At 40.5% G+C, this 25,307-nt stretch overlaps 1 protein-coding gene across 3 annotated transcripts in view; it reads right to left on the bottom strand.

Moving 5' to 3' along the window:
- AFF3 (ALF transcription elongation factor 3) overlaps window positions 1–25,307 on the bottom strand; it is a 543,761-nt gene that overhangs the window by 133,725 nt on the left and 384,729 nt on the right. For 2 of the 3 annotated variants that reach the window (XM_047745267.1, XM_047745266.1), the window contains one exon: window positions 14,862–14,915. The exons of the other annotated variant lie outside the window; for it this stretch is intronic. In XM_047745267.1, the coding sequence (XP_047601223.1) occupies window positions 14,862–14,915 (54 nt within the window). The remainder of the gene's footprint in view (window positions 1–14,861; window positions 14,916–25,307) is intronic. 3 annotated transcript variants of the gene reach the window in all.

The following is a 25,307-nucleotide window of genomic DNA, read 5'->3' on the forward strand; positions in this document are numbered from 1 at the left end:
GTACAAGCAGGAGATGAGAGGCGAGGAGTCACTGTCTACGCTGGGTGCGGTCTCCCCTTCTCCAGACTTCCGGGACAGAGACAATGCTTAACACTCTTGTGTCCTCTGGAGAGTCAGGTTATCAGGTACCAGGTTCAATGCAGTGGGAGGAGACTCAGCCTGAAAGTCTGCAGCCAGCTCAGCTTCTTGGGGCCATCACCTTTCACTGAAATGCCTTCCTTATGTCTCAGCCTCACCCTGTGCAGGGTGAACTTTTTTTTTTTTTTTTTAAAGATTTTATTTATTTATTTGATAGACAGAGATCACAAGTAGAGAGGCAGGGAGAGAGAGAGGAGGAAGCAGGCTCTCCGCTGAGCAGAGAGCCTGACGCGGGGCTCGAGCCCAGGACGCCGAGACCATGACCTGAGCCGAAGGCAGAGGCCCTAACCCACTGAGCCACCCAGGCGCCCCAGGGTGAACTTCTTTTGAGCAGAAGCCATGCCACAGTCCCAGGTTTATTTTGTTATTTCCAGTGCGAGGCCCGGGACAGAGCAGGAACTTAACAAATTAACAGATTCTCCAATGAGCCAAATGAAAATGAAGAGACCTCTATGAGGTTACAGAGAAAAGAAGTGGGTGGCGGAGTAAGATCAGAGGAGGATCAAAAACAGTGAGACCGGGGGCGCCTGGGTGGCTCAGTGGGTTAAAGCCTCTGCCTTCGGCTCGGGTCGTGATCCCAGGGTCCTGGGATCGAGCCCCACATCGGGCTCTCTCCTCAGCGGGAAGCCTGCTTCTCCCTCTCTCTCTCTGCCTGCCTCTCTGCCTACTTGTGATTTCTGTCTGTCAAATAAATAAATAAAATCTTTAAAAAAAAAAAAAAAAACAGTGAGACGGGAATTCTGTTATTTGACTGCAACTCAAGTCAGTATTAACTGATAGTAACATTAACATTACTACCCAGAATGGGGAACTTTAAATAGGATTCTGCAAGAAAAATCTCACTCTTCTCTGTGTATATTTCAGTCAGATTCTTGGCAGTAACCCTCTTTCTCTTCCCCAGATATTGCAAACCCTGGATGTGCCCAAACCTAATTTTCATACGGAAACAGTTGATAGGCTACTAAGATTTCTTGTCTAGTATAATCATTTATAGTAAGTAAATCTTTCCTGTTAACGAAAAACACTTATGCTTTTTATAGAAGTCAAGGTGATTTCAACCAAAGAAAAATTACAGAGTTGGTGGGCATTAGAGAAGTGACATTTCCTCCTGGATCTTGTAATTTATAGACCTTAGGTTTATGGCTCGTTTCTCAGTAACGGGGGAATGGCTCCCAGAAGTGACTCTTTGTCCTGTGATAACACGTACTTTGTTCTATTTTTTCCTTCTTAGCGAAAAACAAAATGTTGATCTATTTTTTTTTAAATAAAAGAATGAACTCTAAAACCAGTGATTTTTGGTACCTTATTTATACTCTGAAGTTGGTAAGTAAGAAAAGCACTCAAAACACCTCTTCCATTTCCTGCTGTATCATTATTTCCAATGGCAAAGAATCCCATATAAAAGCAGCCTTTTTCACTGTGCAAATACATATTTCTTACTTCTCAGTGCTCTTCGGAACTCTCCAGATCAGAAAGTAGAAATGGGTGCTTTAGACTTTCAAAGGATTTTATGGACTCAGGCCAAATTCTGACAGAGGGAAGGCCTATCTGGTGACCCTTGACCCCCTGATCGGGTGGCGGTGTAAGGCCAGAGCTTTAGCTGGTGTGAGCCGTGAGCAGTTAGTCACATGGCCACTCAGGGGCTTTGAGTGGGAATGGACAAGGTTCTGGCTTTGCTTCCCAGCTTTCTTTACTTGCTCGGGGACCTGCCGGAAATACTGACAGTTTCCTTCTCTATAAAGGGGAAAAGAAAATACTCTCTCAGAACTGTGGCTCTGAGAAACAATATGGGTACAAAAGCTTTTATGCTGCCAGGAATAAAAACATCATTAAAAGCTGTCACTTGGTTATATAATACGCTGTAATCTCATAACTCTGGAACTGATCTAGGAAAAGCCTTGCACCTCCCTTTCATTTACCCACAAGAGTGCCGCTCTTTTAACTGATCCAGTACCCTGGGTCGTTTTTGCTACCAATACTTAAAAATTATTTGGTGCCTCCCCTGCTCCATTCTGCTGTTTCACACGGCTGGGTCAACATTTTGTTGACAAATTTGGGGTATTCTTTAGCTTAGCTGTTAAGATTTATTCTGGAAAGTGGATGAATGTTGCCATTGTTGCTTCGGGAACTGGTAAGAAAAGTTCCACGTCTTGGCCTGTAGTGGGCATGCGTCCATACCTACTCAATGACCTTCAAATGTGCAATATGTCAATTAAAATAAAGGGTTTTTTTTTTTTTTAAGTTTATTGGAAAGATAGAAAGAAAGAGAATGCACAGAGAGGGAGAAGAAGACACCCCATGGAGCAGGGAGCCTGACTCAGGGTTCAATCTCAGGACCCCAAGATCAAGACCTGAGCCAAAGGCAGATACTTAATCTACTGAGCAACCCAGGTACCCCCCCAAATAAAGCTTTTAGCCTCTCTAGTGAGATAGGAAATGGGTGACTACTGTATTAGAAAACGTGCTAGATTTGCAGTTAATTTTTGACTTCTAACTCTGTCACTTACTAGCTTAATGGCCTGAGTAAATTATTTTAAGGCCTCCATTTCTGACTGTAAACTGAGAATGAATAATATACATCTCCTCATCTTTAAAGGATTATTGGGGAACTGAATAGGATCATATAGACAAAAACATCCCGCAAATTTTAAAGTGCAGAGTAAGTATTCTAGGGACTGAGGGCTACGGGATTCCAACAGTGAAGGCTCAGAGCTTTGTGTACAGTAGGACCTCAACAAATAGGAGCTGAAAGGAAGGCATACCCAACAACCACCACTAATTTCTCTGGCAACTTGACGTGTAGTCCAGAGGTGAGGGAGAGTGAGAAACAGAGTTAGCAGATTGATTTGGGCTCAGCATGACAAAGGGAGGAAAACAATGAACTACAACATCTGGTTATGTGTTTCCAAGGAATCAGTTCAAATGACAAAACACAGAGGGAACACATTTGATTCTAGAAGGCAGGATCCTTCGGGTGTCCCCTGGGTCCACTATTGGCAGGCAATAGGCCAACCCTCATTAACTATTTGGAGAAGGCAGACATCCAGGTGGGAGAGCAGGAAACTGCACTTCCCTTCACTTCTGCTGTCCTCCTCCCCCGTCCTCTTCCTGCCTCCAGCAGGCCTGGGACAGGAGATCCCATGCTGCCCTGCTCTCTGACTTCTTTCATTCCGCCTGCACTTGTAGTGGCTTTCCTTCATTTTGCATTTAATCCTTTTATTGCTCACTGTGGTTGCTGGTGTTTCCGCTCCCTTCTCTAAGGTCAAAGACTGTATCTCAAGTGTCTGAGGGCCCCACAGCCCCTGTCTGAGGGCCTACCCAATACCTGCTGATGAGGAGCCAGGCATGCTGTTAAGGAGCTGGGACCTGGCGCTGTAGGCCGTGGGAGTCCTTAAAAGGACTGAAAGGAGGACAGTGACCCAGTGAAGACTGCCTGGCAGGAAGATCTTTAAGTAAGCTTAGAAGGGTGAGGGAAGCCAGCTTTCAAGGGAGAGAAAAACTGCTTCAGGTCCATAATGCCTTCTGTAACTCTCAGGTCTGGATGTTTGGGGATTCAGAACTTCTTTCTAGAAAGGCAAACTGATGCCTCCATCACACACCTGTACAACACCTGGGCAGGGTGTGGGGCAGTTGAATGAACAGTCACAGGAAGTGAGATCAAAGCTATAAATAGCTTGGAGATAGTTCTACCAAGTGAGTGTGTTTGTTACTGTTTTTTGTTTTTAAATTTCAGGCATTCAGAGCTTTTAAAACATCTGAGTTGAGGGAGAGACTGTGGGTTGATACTCTAAAGGTAAGCCTTCTAAGGAAGAAGGGTCGTGTTAGGCAAAAACTCTCGTTCTCTGCTGAGCCCTTCAAGAGGAGTGAGTGAGAAGTCAGAGAGAGAGGAAATGTTCAGGCCAATAGAATGTGAGCTGTCTGGAGCGTGGGGCCATGCTGGAGGGAGGGACAGGCTCAGAAGGGTGGCAGGTAACCGGTGAGGAGAGGGAAGCTGGCCACTGGCTGTGCTGGGTGTGTGTTGAAGCTACCAAGGATAGTCAAGGAGAAGCCCCTGGGTAGTGCTGCTGAGGGCTATTAGGACAGGAACACCTAGTAATTGGTTTGAAATTGTGTGCATTGCTTTCCATAAGACCTCTCCTTGCCCACTCCACACCCCAGTGGATTCTCTAGAACAGTGCTAATAGGAATAGAATACAAATATGTAATTTAAAAATTGCTAGTATCTATGTTAAAAAAATGGTGAAATTAATTTTAATAATATATTTATTTAACCCAATAGATACCACATATTGTCATTTCTTTTATTTATTTATTTATTTAGTACGAAGTATTTTAACACCTGGTGTGTACTGTCCACATTCCAGTGCTCCACCGTTACCCATGCCTGGGGGCTCCTGGACTGGGTAAGCTCTGGATGCCACAGCTGGGCCAGTCTCATACCTCAGATGGGCTTAGGCTTCCCTGCAGTTGAATCTCCCAGGTGGGACCCTAGTACCCTTCATACTTCTACCTGAGTACACACAGCTTGACTCATTTAATTCACGAGCTTACCAATGACCAGAGGATTAATGCCAGGTAACTGCATTTATGAGCATAAATATATTCTTTTTCATGAGAGCTCTTGAGATAGGCTGGAAGTGTGCCTTTAAATTACAAAGAAAAAAAAATCTGGGAAATGTATTTTTCTGTAAATACTCTAGTTTGTGTGCATACCCAGAGCTACACAGAATGCAGGAGGCAGGGATAACCCTACCTCCACCTTTGTCATTCTAAATGACCATGGTTAGTTCCAACAACCTTAATAAACAGAGTATTTCTCAACCTCACAACACAGCACTCTATCTTCACTAGAGACGGGATTACATTTGTAACATAGAATTCTGAGAATTTGCAAGCATGTATAAGCAGCTGCATGCCATAAAATAGGAGAACTGATAAAGAAGCTGAAATTAAGTGTCTGGAAGAATAAAGATGATCAATCACAGAGTCCCTCTCTCTGGCCAAAGAACTCCTGAGAAGCTGTGAAAAGCTTGACTGCATGGGGAAGCATCCCAAACCACTCCAACAGGGCACTTATGAACACCAAGGGCACACTCACTCTTCACAGCCTGATGGCTTCACACAACCGTCAGCTGTCCAAACCCATTCAAACAAAATTTATTATTATTATTATTATTATTATTATTTTTTGGTGAGTGTGCAGATAAAATTCACAAATGAATTGCCCAAGAAATCAATCTGACAGATTATCACATAAAATCTTGGCTGCCTGGAAGAACTGTAAAAAGTTTCATTAAGACAGTTTCATGTACAGGGGCGCCTGGGTGGCTCAGTGGGTTAAAGCCTCTGCCTTCGGCTTGGGTCGTGATCTCAGTGTCCTGGGATCGAGCCCCACATCGGGCTCTCTGCTGAGCAGGGAGCCTGTTTCCTCCTCCCTCTCTCTCTGCCTGCCTCTCTGCCTGCTTGTGATTTCTCTGTGTGTTAAATAAATAAAATCTTTAAAAAAAAAAAAAGACAGTTTCATATACAAACATCACCACATGTTACAGCAGCAAGACTGGGTGGTTTTGTGCCCAGGAAGCTAAAAATTACTGCCTCTTAGCCAAATAGTATTTATTTTAAGCTGGGTTATCCTATGCTTCTATTATTTAAACTCGTATTACATTTAACGTAAAAGGCCTAATCCAGGGTCCTTGACCCCAGTCTACACAGTTATATCTGTGCCCACTTAATTTGCCATGAAAGAGAATCAAGTTATACTCATTGCCCTAGCCTATTGCTCTTTCTTCCTTTTGCTCTAGACATGTGGTCTCTGGAAGCCCAGAATTTGGACTAACAAAAGCTCTGCACCTTTTACAGTGCAGCGTGGGATTTCTGTGCACTGGTGGAATTCTGCATGGCTATGGGGAAGAAGCCGGCCAGCCTCACTGCTCCCCTTACTCTCCTCTTCTTCTGTTTCTTCTGAGGGGGTGAGGCCCTTCCCATGCCTGCAAGATCTGAAGGCATCAGATCTCTTAACTCCTTTTTGCTTCCTGCCCCAAGGAAAAGACGGTTACTGGGCTCTTCATAGGCAGAGAGCAGAAGCAGGAGAAAGCTGGAGAGGAGGAGTTCCACAAGATCTTGGATGATCAGGTTCCTGCAGATTCGAGAAATCTCGATGCCATGTGGGGTCCTGCCATTTACTTAGCTGGGCAGCACTGCAGATGAATGAGATGGCCTTCTGTCCATTCCTGCTCTGGCTAAGGGGAGTGATGTGTGTATGTGTGTGTGTGTGTGTGTGCATGTGTGCATTTGAGTTTGTAGCTATTAAGACTTTCCAACCTAAGGACTCTGTAAAAGTCTAGAGTTTATCAGAGAGGGAAAACAAACAAACAAACAAACAAGTTTTAGCCCTATACAGCAATTGTGGTAAGGAAGAGCAGTTAGTAAGGTCATGAGTTAGGTTTCCATACACACTTCTGTTGTAAAGGCTAATGCTTCTTCAAAAAATAGGCAAGACATTCTGAAAGGCTCCTGGAATCAAAACAGAAGAATGGGTCCTGCTAAGGATCCAGACTCTGATAACTCAGTTCAGGCTCCGACAGCTCTGCCAGGTGTCTCAGAGCTGAGAGGCTGAGTCCTCCCGGCTCTGTTCAGTACTTATAAGGGGAATAAGAAAACCAAATGTACTTTTTTCACATGTTGTTATTGAAGACAGGGTGATGTAACAACTGAAAGTGCTTTGAAAAACACTGCTTAATGAACATTAATAAGGCAGTAACTGTGTTTGCATGTTGTCAAGCTATCTACTGCTTATATCATGAGGACTCACCTATGATGTTCTATGATGCTTACGTCTGCTTTTTCTTGCTCTAAAACTTCTCTGTATATTCCCAGGCTGTTCAAAATAGAATTCCAAGGATGTATTATATGTAGGATTAGGCAGTAGCACAGTGGAGCTAACCCAAAGTTCCAGGAATCAGAATGTCTTTAAATTCCCCAGTTTGAGAACTCTGTTCTATGCAACAACATTCTCTAATCAGGCATCTCTACTATTTGCCTTTGGACCACCGTTTCAGCAGCTTGTTTGTGTTTTTTTAAAGCGTATCTCCTGGACCCTCAGGCAGCTACATGTCTTGCGTCACCATTAACAATGGAGTTTTGGGTGCAATTTGGGCATCTCTTCAGTGCTCACTGCCTGTTCAAGAGTCTGCCTGTGACTCATGTCTTGGGACAACCCAGCATTGGGGTGCTAGATGGCTGTCACCAAACATTTAAAAATTTGGAAATTCCACCTCAAGTTCAAGTCCAATGCTGTTGATCCTGGCTAACCACATTCATGCAAAACAATCCAAACACTGACTCACTTTGGGAATCTGGGCATTCTTGGGCTTTTGCTATTGAGACAGTGGTAAATGTGTATCAGTGTAGATGCACTCTTTTGCAAGGACAGACTAATCCATAGTGCTGACAGACATACAGTTGTGGACACCAAGTGAGAACATTTCAGGCATTTGGGCATCACTATATTGTAATTTTCATCATAAAGACCCTTTACATATGCTGTTAGATTTACACCTAAGTACTTTACTTACTTTGAAGCATTTGTAAATGGTATTATAATTTAATTTTGGTTCTTCCTACTTGTTGCCAATACCTAGCAATGCAATTGATTCTTGTATGTTCATCTTGTATCCTATAATCTTCCAGAACTCATTTGTTAGTTCTATTTGATAGGTTCTCTGAGATTTTCCATACAGACAAGCATGTTGTCTCCAAATAAAGACAACTGTTTTTCTTCTTTTTTAATATACATGCCTCCTATTTCTTGCCATTTCTTGCCAGTTCTAGCAGTGGCTAGAACTTTCAGTGTTACATCAAATAAGACTGGTGTCAAATTTTGTAAAAATATTTTTCATCAATGCATGTGATTATATGCATTTTCCTTTTTAGCTTATTGATATAACAGATAACATGGGCTGATTTGCACATATTGAACTGGCCTTGTATACTTGGAATAAGTGGGATGCTGTATTATTCTTTTTATACACTGTTGGATTCAATTTACTAAAATTTTCTTGAAAAAAATTTTTTTAAAAATTTTAAAGTTTACAAGAGTTATCGGTCAAGATATTCCTATTTTGTTTTTGTCCGGTTTTGGCATTGGCATAATTTTGGCCTCATATGATTTGGGAATCTTATCTGGAAAATGTTGTACAAAATTAATGTTAACTTTTCTTTATATAAATGATAAAATTCTCCAGTGAAAACATCTGTGCTTAGAAATTTCTTTTTTGGCGGAGCTTCTAAATTACAAAGTAAACTTTTTTCACAGTTATACAGTTATTCAGGTTAACTACTACAGTTTGGTTGAGTTCTGATAATTTGTGCATTTTCAAGGATTTGATCTATTTCATGTAAATTGCCAGATTTTTGTGTGTAGAGTTATGTTAATAGGACTGTCTTATCCTTCTGACATCTGTAGGGTCTTACAGTGATATCCTTCGTTTCATTCCTGATACTGGTTATTTCTAATTTCTTTTTATCTTCAGTCTTGCTGGGATTTTATTAATTTCTTCAAAGAACCAGCTTTCTGTTTATTAATTTTTTCTACTGTTTTTAGTTCCATCAATTTTAGCTCTTATCCTTGTTATTTCTTCTCTTTTGCTTGCCTTGGGTGTATTTTTTTGCTCTTCACTTTCTAGTTTCTTCAGGCAGGACTTAGATAACTGATTTGAGATCTTTTCTCATTTCTAATGTAAGCATTTAGTGCTATAAATTTCCATCTTGACATTGTTTTATCTGCATCCCGTAACACTCTGATATGTCATGTTTTCATTTTCAATCATTTCTATGTTTACTATAAATTTCCTTTGAAATTTTCTCTTTGACCTTGGGGTTATTTAGAAGTAAGCTGTTTAATTTCCAAGTGTTTGGAGATTTTCCTGTTGGCCTTCTATTGTTTATTTTTAGTTTGATTCTGTTATGGTCAGACAATATTCTGTAAATGATTTCTATTCTTCTATATTTATTAAGTTTTTTAAAATTTGTGACCCAGAATAAGGCTTACTTTAGTGAATGTTCCATGGGTACTTGGAAAGAAAGTGTGTACTAACTGTTGTGGGGTGAAGGGTTCTATTAATGTCAGTTAGATACTGTTGCTTGATGGTATTGGTCAACTCCTCTAATCACTGTTGATTTCCTGTCTAGTAATCTATTAATTGCAGAGTGGGGTTTGGCAGTCCATGACTATAACTGTGGATTTGTCTATTTATCTTTTCAGCTCCATCAGTTTTTTGCTTCATGTATTTTGAAGTGCTTTTGTTTCTAGGGGCGCCTGAGTGGCTCAGTGGGTTAAGCCGCTGCCTTCGGCTCAGGTCATGATCTCAGGGTCCTGGGATCGAGCCCCGCATCGGGCTCTCTGCTCAGCAGGGAGCCTGCTTCCTCCTCTCTCTCTGCCTGCCTCTCTGCCTGCTTGTGATCTCTCTCTGTCAAATAAATAAATAAATAAAATCTTAAAAAAAAAAAAAAAAGATTATAACCACCAACTCTGCTTAGACCTGAGATGTAACACGAAAGACCTAGGCAGAAGGTCAGCATCAATATACCATGTCATGTCTTTGGTTGCAATTGGGTAAAAAAAGTACTAGGTATTGACAGGTATGGATTTCACTGCAGAGAGCCACTCAACTTTCAGAATTCAGTTCCTATTTTATCTCTGAATTCTAGAATTAAAACCAACAAAGCAACTAATCATGTTTCTTGCCCTTTATTTGTTTTTCTAGCCACTGGGTTCACTTAGTCAGTGGATTAAAGTATACAGTTCTAGATCATGAGATGTACTATGTTCTTAGGTCACTGTGTTAATGCCTGAACAACCCACATTTCAAAATGTTCAATCAATAACTAAGGTGAATTTTCATTTTGTAGTGATTGTATATGCCTGTCATATATTTATTACTAATATATTTATTATATTATGAGGAAATATATTAGGGGCAAAATCAGGTATATATTTGGTGTAATGGTAGGGAGAGAAATTGAGACAGAATTTGAAACTCATGTAACATTATACAGAAGTAGGAGAAGATCTCATGTGAGAACCGAGAGAGACTCTCAGGAGAATTAGAAGAATGCACTCTTAGCAGAGAGAATGGCATGAATAGAGATAGGGAGAAGAAAGATCCTAGAGCATGACAGAGGAATACCAAGTACCAGTTTGGATCGTACTTTGGGTATGTGGGGATTGAGGGTAGGTAGTGGAAGATGAAGCTAGAAAGAGAAATAGGGAAAGATCACAAAAGATTCTAAAATCCAGGTTTGGAATTTGAACTTAATTTTTGGTAGTACACAGTAACCAAATATTTTAGAGCAGAGAAGTGGCATGATCGGAACTATATTTTTAAAAAATTTATTTATCTAGGGAGGAGGGGCAGAGGGAGAGGGAGAAGAGAGTCTCAAGCAGACTCCCTGATGAGCTCAGAGCTTGACAGGGGGCTGGGTTCCATGACCATGAGATCAAGATCTGAGCAGAAACCAAGAGCTGGAAGCTTAACTGCCTGCACCATCCAGGCACTCCTAGACCTGTACTTTAGATAAGTTAATCTGGCAGCTTCATAGAGATGGTATGAAGAAATGGCAGGCGGGGAGATCAGGTTTCTACAGAGGACAGGGAAGGGAAAAAGGGAAGACCTAAACTTAGGTGGCCATAGACACTACAGAAAAAGAATTATGTAGAAGCTGTGGCATAAAACTTGATAGGATATAGCAAGTAACCAAGTCTTGGGGCCAAGAAAGGGGAGAGAGACCATGGTTTTGAGTCTGGAGGTCACTGTTAGCAAAAGTAAGTGATATAGAAGAAACAGCTGGGGGCAAGAATGGAGAGGAGTATTAGATTCTGAATATGTAGGATCTGGGAACTCAGTGGATGGCAGGAAAGACTGGTTAGAAGCTCAAGGAAGACATCAAAGTTAGGGATCTCAATTTGGGAGGCATCTGGACAGAGATGACAGTTAAAGCTATGGGAATGGACAAGATCACCATGAGAAGGATGTAGAGAAAAAGAAACAGGCCAAAGACTGAACCCTGGTAGGGTGGCAGACAAGGAACAGTTGGCTCAATAGGGCATGATCAATGAAGAGGGTCCCAGGCTGCAAAGATATCAAGGAGGTTAAAGACTCAGAAAGGGCCACTGGTTTGGCCCGGTGACAAATAGGTCATGGTGGCCCTCAAGTAGCACAGAGGTAGGGGACAGGTGACCAGGAAGAAGACCCTTGAGAGCAGAGTAGCTAGATGGTTGATAGCTGTGACTGTTGTTATTTTGTTTGGGAAAATATGAACAGGTTATAGGCCCAGATAGGAAGAATACCTAAGAAAAGAACCAGATAGGAGGGAGGAGATGGGGTGAGGGGCACCAGAGGAGAAAAAGATCAGACATTTCTTCCACCAAGATGGGAGAGAGGCAGGCTGGGATAAAGCTAGGAAAAAGTTTAAGGTGGAAACAATGGGAACATAGGGTGTTGCTCCAAAGGTACTGTACCCACGACCAGATTACTCTTCTTTTTTAATCAAAAACCCCTTTTTTGCGGAAATTAATATGACTCAGTTAGGGCAAAGGTGGTTTTCCCAATCTGACTAATCATCAAAGTTAATTATGAAACTTTTCAAAAGTACATTTTTCTAGGCCCAAACCCAGCCACACCAAGTCAGAATTTCTGGTAGAGTGGCCCAGGAATCTGCATTTTAAAGCCTTTCATTGGTTCTGAAGGTTAGCTGGGTTTGGGACCTCCTGAGTATGGTTTTCCAACCAAGGACAGGTAGCGGAATCACACGGGCAGGCACCGATTGACAGACTGCAGCGCACAGCTATTCAAATTTCAAAAAGCTCCCCAGATGATCTGATGTGCACCCTGGATAAGTAGCACACTAAAGAGACTGGATGGCGGAAAACAATGAAAACAACAACAAGAACTAGTTGGAGAGAATACTGAAATTCACAATTCCAATTGGTTCTCTGTTCCTTATGTCACCTGACAATTTCCTTTGCACATTTCTCCTATCGAAACGGCATCTGGTCCTAACCTGGCTGTCACAGGTGGACTGATGTGTTTCTCTGTGGCATCTCAGCACATTTCCACAGGCAGCCAGGCCTGCAGGGATGCCATCTGTGGCTCTGTGGAGACAGCCTGGCTTTAAAATGTTCTGAAGTCTCTTTAAGGGAAGCCATACAGAATAACATCGTTCATTCTCTGAACTCACGGCACAATGTGTCTTATAAAAGAAACAAAGATGCAGAACGGAGGAAAGAAGATAGAAAAAGCAATGATGGTTCCTATTGCATTAATCGGAAAGAAAATATTGCCAGGCAGATTCAGAATTTGATCAGAAAATTCCTTGCACTGTTTCGTTTTTTGTTTTTGTTTTTTTTTTTGTTTTTTAAAGCAACAGTAACAATACAACAATTACAGAGATGAGAGCCTGGCACATAGTTGCTTGGCGCTGAGGGAGGCCATTAAGCCCAGCCCTTTTAATGCCTCTCAAAGAAATACAAAATTCTCTTTTATCCCACATGATGGTGTGATCCAATTCCTGCTCCAGCAGCCCAGGCAGATCATCTGTTGGAGTCTTTAAGTTTACGGCACAGAAGGAAACTGTCAGCTCCTCTCCCCTTTTATAGGACACTCACATTTGCATATTCAACAGACAGTACAAACCTCACAGGCCATATTCCCCCAAATGCAATAATCCTACTCTTGAAATACAAAAGATATAATAGTAGCATGAAAATATTCTTACCCCGATGAAGGCTGGCTCCAGCTGTGGCTTAGTAAGTCAAAAACTAGTAAACTTGCTTGTAATAACATCCTAAAAATTCCAAAGGTTATTTTCCCTCATCCACAGTTAAAAAGCCATCTCCTACAGAACACTGTCACATCTGTGACGTGTCCAGATTAAGGCAAGAGGTCTCTTGCTCCTAGTAATTTGTCTGGTTAGAGATTAAAGAAAAAAATCTGTCTTGAAGCTGTCAGTTAATATTTTTAACTAAAAAAAAAAAAAAGCCATCTTCACACTTCTCAGCAGAACCCTGTGATATTTTTAAACAGAGGTAAATTCTTCTCCATATCAGGTATCTGGTAGTTTTGTTTTGTTTTGCATTTAGCACGAGACAAGCAAACAAAAGATTGTCCACGAAGTTTCAAATGTATTTTAGTAACATAAAATGAAGTTAGCTTTCTTTGATACAGAATTACCTACGCATTTCACTGAAAAAACAAAACAAAACAAAATCCTCTTTGTAATTAATAAAGAATTGTGGTATTCTAACAAAGCTGAAAGCTAAGGATCTTCAAATTCCAAATCTTTCCATTCCTGGATGAGCTTTGGTATTCAGATGTTAATAGGATGCCTGCTTTTTTTTTTTTTTTTTTTTTTTTGGCCAGTGTTCAGACTAAAAAGTCTGTGAAACAGACTTTTTCCATCCTATGACCTCAGTTTTAGGATTTCTTTTTTGCAAAATGTTAGTTATTTTACTTGGCAGATTGCCAGAATTCCTTCTTACTTTCTCTCTCTTCTCTTTATCTCTTCTCCCTTTTCTTTTCTCTCCCTTCTTCACCTTGCCTTCTATTCTTTGACAAAGTATGGATTTAAATTAAAGTCCAGCTGGACTTATACTTACATGGCGTTTGGTAGGGTTGCTAGAATTAGCAAATAAAAATACAGGATGCCCAGTTAGATTTGAAATTCAGGTAAAAAACAAATAACTTTTTAATATAAATATGTCTCAAATATTGCATGGGACATACCTATACTAAAAAAATTATTCCCAAATATTGTATCAATATACTAATACCAAAAAATTATTCCTTGTTGCTCTGAAATTCAAATTTAACTCTGTGCCTTGTATTTTAACTGGCAATACTAGTTTGGAGGTTAAACAGAAGGGATTAAAACAAAAAAAAAAAAAAAAGAAAAACAACAAAGACATCTGTTTACAACTGGAAGAAAAGAAATTTCCATTCCTATCCTTCTAAATGCTATTTGTCTAGGTATAACTCTCTATGGCACTGGTTTATTTTTGACCCATCCAGTTTTAGTAACAGCTCCACAGAGCATTCCACATCCCGACGCTGCCTGAAGACGTCCACAGGGTTTCAGCTCTGGATCACCCAAGTCCAGAACTCGCAAAATGGTCCCACAGACAGCATGGGATCAGAGTCCAGCCACAAAACCAAACAAATACTCAAGTTGTAATCAACCATTCTCCTTTGAAATTTGTACATCAAATTTAGTATTTTCAAAGGCACGGAAAGAGTTTTCTCTCTATAGTTCTCACTCTGAGGTAATTTAGCATGTTTAGTAACAGTAATTATTAGGAAAAGCAACAGAATTCAATTGTACTCCAAAACATAATAAAATGATCACCTCTTGGACATTTTGAAAGGGAAGATGAAAATATTGATACTCCAGATATTTTAAGATAAGATGAAGATCTTAGTTACACTAATTATTAATTCAAGTGTATTTTCCAACATCTAAGTACACCCAAGGGGAGGGGCATGTAATTCAGAAATGATGTTCTCTTGTTCAAAGACATATTAATATTCAGTATTCTGAAAATATATTGAAGTCTGATAGAATGGAGAATGTATGAAAGCAGGGTTAAAAGCATGGGTTCAGGAATCAAACTGAGTTCAAATCCCAGTTTTGTCACACACTAGCTGTGTGATGCTGGGCAAGTTACTTACCCTCTCTGTGCATCATTTCCCTTATCTGTAAATGGGGATAACCATTCCAGAGAGCTGCGAGAATGAGATGAGTAAAATGCTTAGAACAGTGCCTACCACATAGTAAAGTGCTCAGTAAATTTTGGGGGTGAGGATCATAGCTCAAACTGTCAACAGGAAAACAAACCTCACAAAATCAGAGATTGGCTTCATTTTTACAACTGGCCCAGGAGAAAAATGATTTTTCCCCCCTGTGGCCAAATGGATGACATATTTAGATTTTCAAAATTATAAATACCAGTATTTTATGTATTTACCCATTAAAAAAAAAATCTTTGTTTTCAGTGTATACAACTTCTTGGGTTGTGTGAAATTAGCATCAGATTGTTTCAAGAAGTGAAGTTATTTGGTTAACAGTTCTACCCAACTATTGGTTGTTTTTCTTTCTCACCCTGTTTATTATTCTCTTCACTCTCCCCAACTCCAAAAGCAAATGAATAACACTCTTTCCCCCATCCCTACAAGCCAATTAATCTAACCCAATCTTCTAGCTTTCGTGTTAAACAGACATTCAAATGAAATAGTCCCCAGTCACTGGATTTTCTGCCATCTGGTCACTTTGAACTTCATTTGTTTGTGTTTTGAACCAGGAATGGAGTCCAGTAGGGCTGGGTCTATTCTCAACGCAGCTCAGGTGTCTGTAGTCTGAGGCAGTGGCAAAGAAAGAGTGCTTTCAAGTCAGCTAACTCTAAGGTAATATCCTGGTTGGGCCACACTACCTTTGTGAGCTCCCTGAGACTCACTTTCTTTATCTATAAAAAGAGAGATTCTAATGCTGTCTACTTTTTCCAGTTGCTATGAAGATTCAAAGTGCTGATTCATCTACAGGGTGATCCTATGTTTCGGTTGATACCTGTCGTCCCTCCATCACTCTTAGATTATATAGTTATCCGATTTTTATCAGGCATTTAGCACACGGACTGGGTAGTTACTATTCAGGATGTTACCTCTTAATCATGACATACGAACACTTTTACTATTCTAAAGAAATACTTTAAGTCCCACCAAGTCTTCATTTTTGAAGAAGGGATAGCCTTTTTAACATAGAAAGATGAGTGCGTGCATGTGTGTGAAACTTTGGTCACCTGCCCACTAGCCCTACCTTCCCTGTCCCTTAATTTATTTCAGCTATATCAGGAGCTCTGTGGTAGAACCTTGAGGGCAGAGGCTTAAATATTTTACATGCTTTGGTAGGATCACGTGAGCTCTGCTTTAGCAAAATACACTCTGCCAACAGCAGAAGGCCTTCCAAGGTGAGCAGGTGGGCCAGCACTGGGAAGCTGTCTTTTTACCTCTGCCAGCTCTTTGGATTGTCAATGAATTCCAGACTCCAGCCTCTGTTCTTTTTTTTTTTTTTTTTTTAAAGATTTTTTATTTATTTATTTTGACAGAGAGAGATCACAAGTAGATGGAGAGGCAGAGAGAGAGAGAGAGAGAGAGGGAAGCAGGATCTCCGCCGAGCAGAGAACCCGATGCAGGACTCGATCCCAGGACCCCGAGATCATGACCCGAGCCAAAGGCAGCGGCTTAACCCACTGAGCCACCCAGGCGCCCCCCCCAGCCTCTGTTCTTTCCAAGATCTCCAACACCGGGCAGTAACACCACTCTTGCTCACTGTCTACAACCAGACTTCCTCCTGCTTCATTCTCAGCTTTTTGGGGTATAATCTTCTTAATGATATGGAGGGAGGGCAGGGATTAAGGGCTTTTAGGGAAATACCAGTCCTTCTTGCAGAAACAGGATTTCTCCCTTATACTTGATTCTGCTTCATGTGCCCTCTACACCAGGCCACAGACTGAAAGTGGTTCCTGCAAGTGGTTCAGGAGCCTGCTGACCTACTGAAATCTAGGCCACGCCCAAGTGCAAAATCTCCTCGAGCCAACCTGCAACTCTGAGACTCCGATTTTCTGTTCTGTAATATGGGATGTAATAATGCAATAATACACCTCATTGGATTACTGTAAGAATTAAATAAGCCAACATGTCCAGTACAGCGTCTGGCACAAAATAGGCATTTAATGCCTGGAAAGTATCATAATGGTACCAGGCTGCCTGGGAAGAGATCAGCATTAGAGGCAAAGAGAATCTGTGTGATCTGGGGGTGGGGAGAGGGGAGAATTCAGTATGTAAATATATAGGCTCTGCATTTTGGAGGTTTACATCTTAATGAAAATCTGTAGAAGAGAAAGCAAATTTCGCTAGTGGTTTTTCTGAAAGAAGGTACAGAAAATGCACAGCAACTGTATTCCAATCATCCTTTGTGTTATTCCACATTTCATTCATTGATTCAAAGCAACAATTTCTTATTGTGTAGGTATTACGTTCTAAATAGCTGGGCAAAGCTTCAGCACAAAAGCATGAAGAAGCTTTTTAAAAGAAAACATTTGGAGGAAGCATAATCAGTCTTTTAATGCCAGGCAATATTTATTGATTACCCACTGCAATCAATAAATATGGCAATATTTATTGATTTACCACTCTCTCCCATGGCCCAGGTGATTCCTCGGAAAAACATTGCCATCGGCCAAAGCCACAGTGAGTACAGAGTAGCTACAGTTTATCAATTAATGTCTCTGTGGACTGGAATTGTTCATTGCAGAGGTGCCAAACTCAGGTCTAGAGACTGTGTCCAGCTGAATCGTTAAGTGAAAGAAGCAGTTGCTTATGTGATCTAATTAGCGGTCACTGAAGAACTTCCTTCTCCTGTAAAGTACACTCCAACTATCTACCTTCTTTTTTTTTAAAGATTTTATTTATTTATTTGACAGAGAGAGATCACAAGTAGACAGAGAGGCAGGCAGAGAGAGAGAGAGAGAGAGGGAAGCAGGCACCCTGCTGAGCAGAGAGCCCGACGCGGGCCTCGATCCCAGGACCCTGAGATCATGACCTGAGCCGAAGGCAGCGGCTTAACCCACTGAGCCACCCAGGTGCCCACTATCTACCTTCTTGAGCCTGTGAACAGGTCCTAAAATTTTCTGAGTTGTCAGGCCTCCTTTGAGCTCAAGATTTCCTTGGCCCAGTGAGAACGCTTGTGGCCTCTCTGAGGGGAGTACTGCAGGGTATAAATTAGTCGCATTCTGGTACCATGGGCCTGTGGCAGAGTTGAATGGGATACAAACCTTTGGACAAGCTCTTATACTCGTTTGGTCTCAGTTTCCTCATCTGTAAGATAAGGAAGGAAGAACTTCCTTTGGAGTCTGCAGGGAGGTCTGAGGAAGCCATTTACCTGAGGTGACTGAGCAAGGGCTGGAAACAAGGCAAGGCCAGGGCACGTTAGTCCCTCCTCCGTCCTCACTCCTTTGGCACAGATTATGTATCATTAATTGGTCAGTAACCTATAGTGTGTTACGAACATTGGCTGGCAAGTGAATTGGTGTGGTTTGATCTGTATTTAATTTATTTTAAGATTTTATTTATTCATTTGACAGAGATCACAAGTGGGCGGAAAGGCAGACAGAGAGAGAGGAAGGGAAGCAGGCTCCCTGCTGAGCAGAGAGCCCAATGCAGGGCTCGATCCCAGGACCCTGGGATCATGACCTGAACCGAAGGCAGAGGCTTTAATTCACTGAGCCACCCAGGTGCCCCTTGATCTGTATTTTAAAATATTAAGTAAGAGTAGAAAATGTCACAGTAGTTGTAGGTAATGTTTTGTGATATTATTCTTTTAGTACATACACTTTCTTAGGACATGATGTAAAATGTACTTCAGACTGTGTACGTTATGTTCAAAAAGGATGAAATGAGCATATACCCCAAATAACTAAAGGTAAGATTTTAAAGAGGTAGTTATATGCTCATCTTCATAAGTAGCATTATTCACACCAGCTAAAAAGTAGAAGCAACCCAGGTGTCCACTGATGGATGAATGGAAACACAAAGTATACATACACACCATGGAACATTATTTCATTTTTTATATACACACACACACACACACACACACACACACACACACACATGCATACACATACACACACATTCACACACACACACTATGGAATATTATTCAGCCATAAAAAGAAGGAAATTCCTTTTTAAAGAGGAAAGAATTTCTGACACACGGTACAACATTGATAAACCTTTGAAGACATTATTCTAAGTGAAATAAACCAGACACAAAAAGATAAATACTGTACGATTCCCCTATATAAGATCCCTGATGTAGTTAAATTCATAGAGATAGAAAGTAGAGTGGTGGTTGCCAGGGACCAGGGGAGGGGGAGATGGGAGTTACTAGCTATGGCAATTCATTAATTCAGCGTATTAGCAGAGTTTCCATTTGAGGAGATCAAAGGAGTTCTGTGAATGGATGGTAGTGATGATCGCACAGTGATGTAACTGTGCTTAATGCTACTAACCTGTACACTTAAAAATGGTTAAGATGGTAGATGTTATGTTACATGTACTTTACCACAATTACAATTTTAAAAAGACATTAAATTAAAAAAGAACATACTGAGTAACCCTGACCTAGATAACACCCCGAGAAGTGTGTTTGGATGGAGCCTGGGCATAAAGGAAAGAGAAAGCGTGAGTCTCTGGGGAACCAAATAAGTCAGGGAATACAGTCTCTAGTTTTTCTGAAGAATTCTCTTTTGTGACCTCTGGGACCATGGGCCTTGCAGTCTGGTGTAAGAACACAAAAGAGAAAGTTTGTAATCTTGTTCTGTGATAGCATAATTTCCAACCTACATTCTTGGTTTCATTTCATATTTTAATTTGAGAGTACAACCAATATGATAATAATGCCTAGTTTCCCCCTCAGATAAAACTGATATACACATCTCTTCTCTTTCTTTTTTTTTTTTTTTTTTTTTTTTTTAATTTTTTTAATTTTTTTATTTTTTCAGCATAACAGCACCCAGTGCTCCATGCAATCTGTGCCCTCCACAATACCCACCACCTGGTGCCCCAACCTCCCACCCCCCACCCCTTCAAAATTCCCAGATCGTTTTTCAGAGTCCATAGTCTCTCATGGTTCACCTCCCCTTCCAATTTCCCTCAACTCCCCTCTCCATCTCCCCTAGTCCTCCATGCTATTTGTTATGCTCCACAAATAAGTGAAACCATATGATAATTGACTCTCTCTGCTTGACTTATTTCACTCAGCATAATCTCTTCCAGTCCCGTCCATGTTGCTACAAAACTTGGGTATTCATCCTTTCTTTCTTTCTTTCTTTTTTTTTTTTTTTTTTTTTTTACAGCTTTATAAACATATATTTTTATCCCCAGGGGTACAGGTATGCGAATCGCCAGGTTTACACACTTCACAACCATAGCACATACCCTCCCCAATATCCATAACCCCACGCCCTCTCCCAACCCCCTCCCCCCATCAACCCTCAGTTTGTTTTGTGAGATTAAGAGTCACTTATGGTTTGTCTCCCTCCCAATCCCATCTTGTTTCATTTACTCTTCTCCTACCCCCTCAACCCCCCATGTTTCATCTCCTCTCCCTCATATCAGGGAGATCATATGATAGTTGTCTTTCTCCGATTGACTTATTTCGCTAAGCATGATACCCTCTAGTTCCATCCACGTCGTCGCAAATGGCAAGATTTCATTTCTTTTGATGGCTGCATAGTATTCCATTGTGTATATATACCACATCTTCTTTATCCATTCGTCTGTAGATGGACATCTAGGTTCTTTCCATAGTTTGGCTATTGTAGACATTGCTGCTATAAACATTCGGGTGCATGTACCCCTTCGGATCACTATGTTTGTATCTTTAGGGTAAATACCCAGCAGTGCAATTGCAGGGTCATAGGGTAGTTCTATTTTCAACATTTTGAGGAACCTCCATGCTGTTTTCCAGAGTGGTTGCACCAGCTTGCATTCCCACCAACAGTGTAGGAGGGTTCCCCTTTCTCCGCATCCTCGCCAGCATCTGTCATTTCCTGACTTGTTAATTTTAGCCATTCTGACTGGTGTGAGGTGATATCTCATGGTGGTTTTGATTTGTATTTCCCTGATGCCGAGTGATATGGAGCACTTTTTCATGTGTCTGTTAGCCATCTGGATGTCTTCTTTGCAGAAATGTCTGTTCATGTCCTCGGCCCATTTCTTGATTGGATTATTTGTTCTTTGGGTGTTGAGTTTGCTAAGTTCTTTATAGATTTTGGACACTAGCCCTTTATCTGATATGTCATTTGCAAATATCTTCTCCCATTCTGTCAGTTGTCTTTTGGTTTTGTTCACTGTTTCCTTTGCTGTGCAAAAGCTTTTGATCTTGATAAAATCCCAAAAGTTCATTTTTGCCCTTGCTTCCCTTGCCTTTGGTGATGTTCCTAGGAAGATGTTGCTGCGGCTGACGTCGAAGAGGTTGCTGCCTGTGTTCTCCTCGAGGATTTTGATGGATTCCTTTCTCACATTGAGATCCTTCATCCATTTTGAGTCTATTTTCGTGTGTGGTGTAAGGAAATGATCCAATTTCATTTTTCTGCATGTGGCTGTCCAATTTTCCCAACACCATTTATTGAAGAGGCTGTCTTTGTTCCATTGGACATTCTTTCCTGCTTTGTCGAAGATGAGTTGACCATAGAGTTGAGGGTCCATTTCTGGGCTCTCTATTCTGTTCCATTGATCTATGTGTCTGTTTTTGTGCCAGTACCATGCTGTCTTGATGATGACAGCTTTGTAATAGAGCTTGAAGTCCGGAATTGTGATGCCACCAACTTTGGCTTTCTTTTTCAATATTCCTTTGGCTATTCGAGGTCTTTTCTGGTTCCATATAAATTTTAGGATTATTTGTTCCATTTCTTTGAAAAAAATGGATGTTACTTTGATAGGAATTGCATTAAATGTGTAGATTGCTTTAGGTAGCATAGACATTTTCACAATATTTATTCTTCCAATCCAGGAGCATGGAACATTTTTCCATTTCTTTGTGTCTTCCTCAATTTCTTTCATGAGTACTTTATAGTTTTCTGAGTATAGATTCTTAGTCTCTTTGGTTAGGTTTATTCCTAAGTATCTTATAGTTTTGGGTGCAATTGTAAATGGGATGGACTCCTTAATTTCTCTTTCTTCTGTCTTGTTGTTGGTGTAGAGAAATGCAACTGATTTCTGTGCATTGATTTTATATCCTGACACTTTACTGAATTCCTGAACAAGTTCTAGCAGTTTTGGAGTGGAGTCTTTTGGGTTTTCCACATAGAGTATCATATCATCTGCGAAGAGTGATAGTTTGACTTCTTCTTTGCCGATTTGGATGCCTTTAATTTCCTTTTGTTGTCTGATTGCTGAGGCTAGGACTTCTAGTACTATGTTGAATAGCAGTGGTGATAACGGACATCCCTGCCGTGTTCCTGACCTTAGCGGAAAAGCTTTCAGTTTTTCTCCATTGAGAATGATATTTGCGGTGGGTTTTTCATAGATGGCTTTGATAATATTGAGGTATGTGCCGTCTATCCCTACACTTTGAAGAGTTTTGATCAGGAAGGGATGCTGTACTTTGTCAAATGCTTTTTCAGCATCTATGGAGAGTATCATATGGTTCTTGTTCTTTCTTTTATTAATGTGTTGTATCACATTGATTGATTTGCGGATGTTGAACCAGCCTTGCAGCCCTGGAATAAATCCCACTTGGTCGTGGTGAATAATCCTTTTAATGTACTGTTGAATCCTATTGGCTAGTATTTTGGCGAGAATTTTTGCATCTGTGTTCATCAAGGATATTGGTCTGTAGTTCTCTTTTTTGTTGGGATCCTTGTCTGGTTTTGGGATCAAGGTGATGCTGGCCTCATAAAATGAGTTTGGAAGTTTTCCTTCTATTTCTATTTTGTGGAACAGTTTCAGGAGAATAGGAATTAGTTCTTCTTTAAATGTTTGGTAGAATTCCCCCGGGAAGCCGTCTGGCCCTGGGCTTTTGTTTGTTTGGAGATTTTTGATGACTGTTTCAATCTCCTTACTGCTTATGGGTCTGTTCAGGCTTTCTATTTCTTCCTGGTTCAGTTGTGGTAGTTTATATGTCTCTAGGAATGCATCCATTTCTTCCAGATTGTCAAATTTGTTGGCGTAGAGTTGCTCATAGTATGTTCTTATTATTGTCTGTATTTCTTTGGTGTTCGTTGTGATCTCTCCTCTTTCATTCATGATTTTATTTATTTGGGTCCTTTCTCTTTTCTTTTTGATAAGTCTGGCCAGGGGTTTATCAATCTTATTAATTCTTTCAAAGAACCAGCTCCTCGTTTCGTTGATTTGTTCTATTGTTTTTTTGGTTTCTATTTCATTGATTTCTGCTCTGATCTTTATGATTTCTCTTCTCCTGCTGGGTTTAGGGTTTCTTTCTTGTTCTTTCTCCAACTCCTTTAGGTGTAGGGTTAGGTTGTGTACCTGAGATCTTTCTTGTTTCTTGAGAAAGGCTTGTACCGCTATATATTTTCCTCTCAGGACTGCCTTTGTTGTGTCCCACAGATTTTGAACCGTTGTGTTTTCATTATCATTTGTTTCCATAAATTTTTTCAATTCTTCTTTAATTTCCTGGTTGACCCATTCATTCTTTAGAAGGATGCTGTTTAGTCTCCATGTATTTGGGTTCTTTCCAAATTTCCTCTTGTGATTGAGTTCTAGCTTTAGAGCATTGTGGTCTGAAAATATGCAGGGAATGATCCCAATCTTTTGATACCGGTTGAGACTTGATTTAGGACCAAGAATGTGATCTATTCTGGAGAATGTTCCATGTGCACTAGAGAAGAATGTGTATTCTGTTGCTTTGGGATGAAATGTTCTGAATATATCTGTGATGTCCATCTGGTCCAGTGTGTCATTTAAGGCCTTGATTTCCTTGTTGATCTTTTGCTTGGATGATCTGTCCATTTCAGTGAGGGGAGTGTTAAAATCCCCTACTATTATTGTATTCTTGTCGATGTGTTTCTTTGATTTTGTTATTAATTGGTTTATATAGTTGGCTGCTCCCACGTTAGGGGCATAGATATTTAAAATTGTTAGATCTTCTTGTTGGACAGTTCCTTTGAGTATGATATAGTGTCCTTCCTCATCTCTTATTATAGTCTTTGGCTTAAAATCTAATTGATCTGCTATAAGGATTGCCACTCCTGCTTTCTTCTGATGTCCATTAGCATGGTAAATTCTTTTCCACCCCCTCACTTTAAACCTGGAGGTGTCTTCGGGTTTAAGATGAGTTTCTTGTAGGCAACATATAGATGGTTTTTGTTTTTTTATCCATTCTGATACCCTGTGTCTTTTGATTGGGGCATTTAGCCCATTAACATTCAGGGTAAGTATTGAGAGATATGAATTTAGTGCCATTGTATTGCCTGTAAGGTGACTGTTATTGTATATTGTCTCTGTTTCTTTCTGATCTACTACTTTGAGGGTCTCTCTTTGCTTAGAGGACCCCTTTCAATATTTCCTGTAGAGCTGGTTTGGTATTTGCAAATTCTTTCAGTTTTTGTTTGTCCTGGAAGCTTTTAATCTCTCCGTCTATTTTCAATGATAGCCTAGCTGGATATAGTATTCTTGGCTGCATGTTTTTCTCATTTAGTACTCTGAATATATCATGCCAGCTCTTTCTGGCCTGCCAGGTCTCTGTAGATAAGTCTGCTGCCAATCTAATATTTTTACCATTGTACGTTACAGACTTCTTTTCCCGGGCTGCTTTCAGGATCTTTTCTTTGTCACTAAGACTTGTCAATTTTACTATTAGGTGACGGGGTGTGGACCTATTCGTATTGATTTTGAGGGGGGTTCTCTGAACCTCCTGAATTTGGATGCTTGTTCCCTTTGCCATATTGGGGAAATTCTCTCTAATAATTCTCTCCAATATACCTTCTGCTCCCCTCTCTGTTTCCTCTTCTTCTGGAATCCCAATTATTCTAATGTTGTTTCGTCTTATGGTGTCACTTATCTCTCGAATTCTCCCCTCGTGGTCCAGTAGCTGTTTGTCCCTCTTTTGCTCAGCTTCTTTATTCTCTGTCATTTGGTCTTCTATATCGCTAATTCTTTCTTCTGCCTCATTTATCCTAGCAGTGAGAGCCTCCTTTTTTGATTGCACCTCATTAATAGCTTTTTTGATTTCAACTTGGTTAGATTTTAGTTCTTTTATTTCTCCAAAAAGGGCTTTTATATCTCCTGAGAGGGTTGCTTTAATATCTTCCATGCCTTTTTCAAGCCCGGCTAGAACCTTGAGAATCATCATTCTGAACTCTATATCTGACATATTACCAATGTCTGTATTGATTAGGTCCCTAGCCTTTGGTACTGCCTCTTGTTCTTTTTTTTGTTGTGAATTTTTCCGCCTTGTCATTTTGTCCAGATAAGAGTTTATGAAGGAGCAAGTAAAATACTAAAAGGGTGGCAACAACCCCAGGAAAATATGCTTTAGCGAAATCAGAAGAGATCCCGAATTGTGAGGGGGGAGAAAGGGGAAAAAAGGGGTTCAGA

Source organism: Lutra lutra, chromosome 9 (assembly GCF_902655055.1).
Source record: "Lutra lutra chromosome 9, mLutLut1.2, whole genome shotgun sequence".
Classification (NCBI taxonomy): Eukaryota; Metazoa; Chordata; class Mammalia; order Carnivora; family Mustelidae; genus Lutra; species Lutra lutra.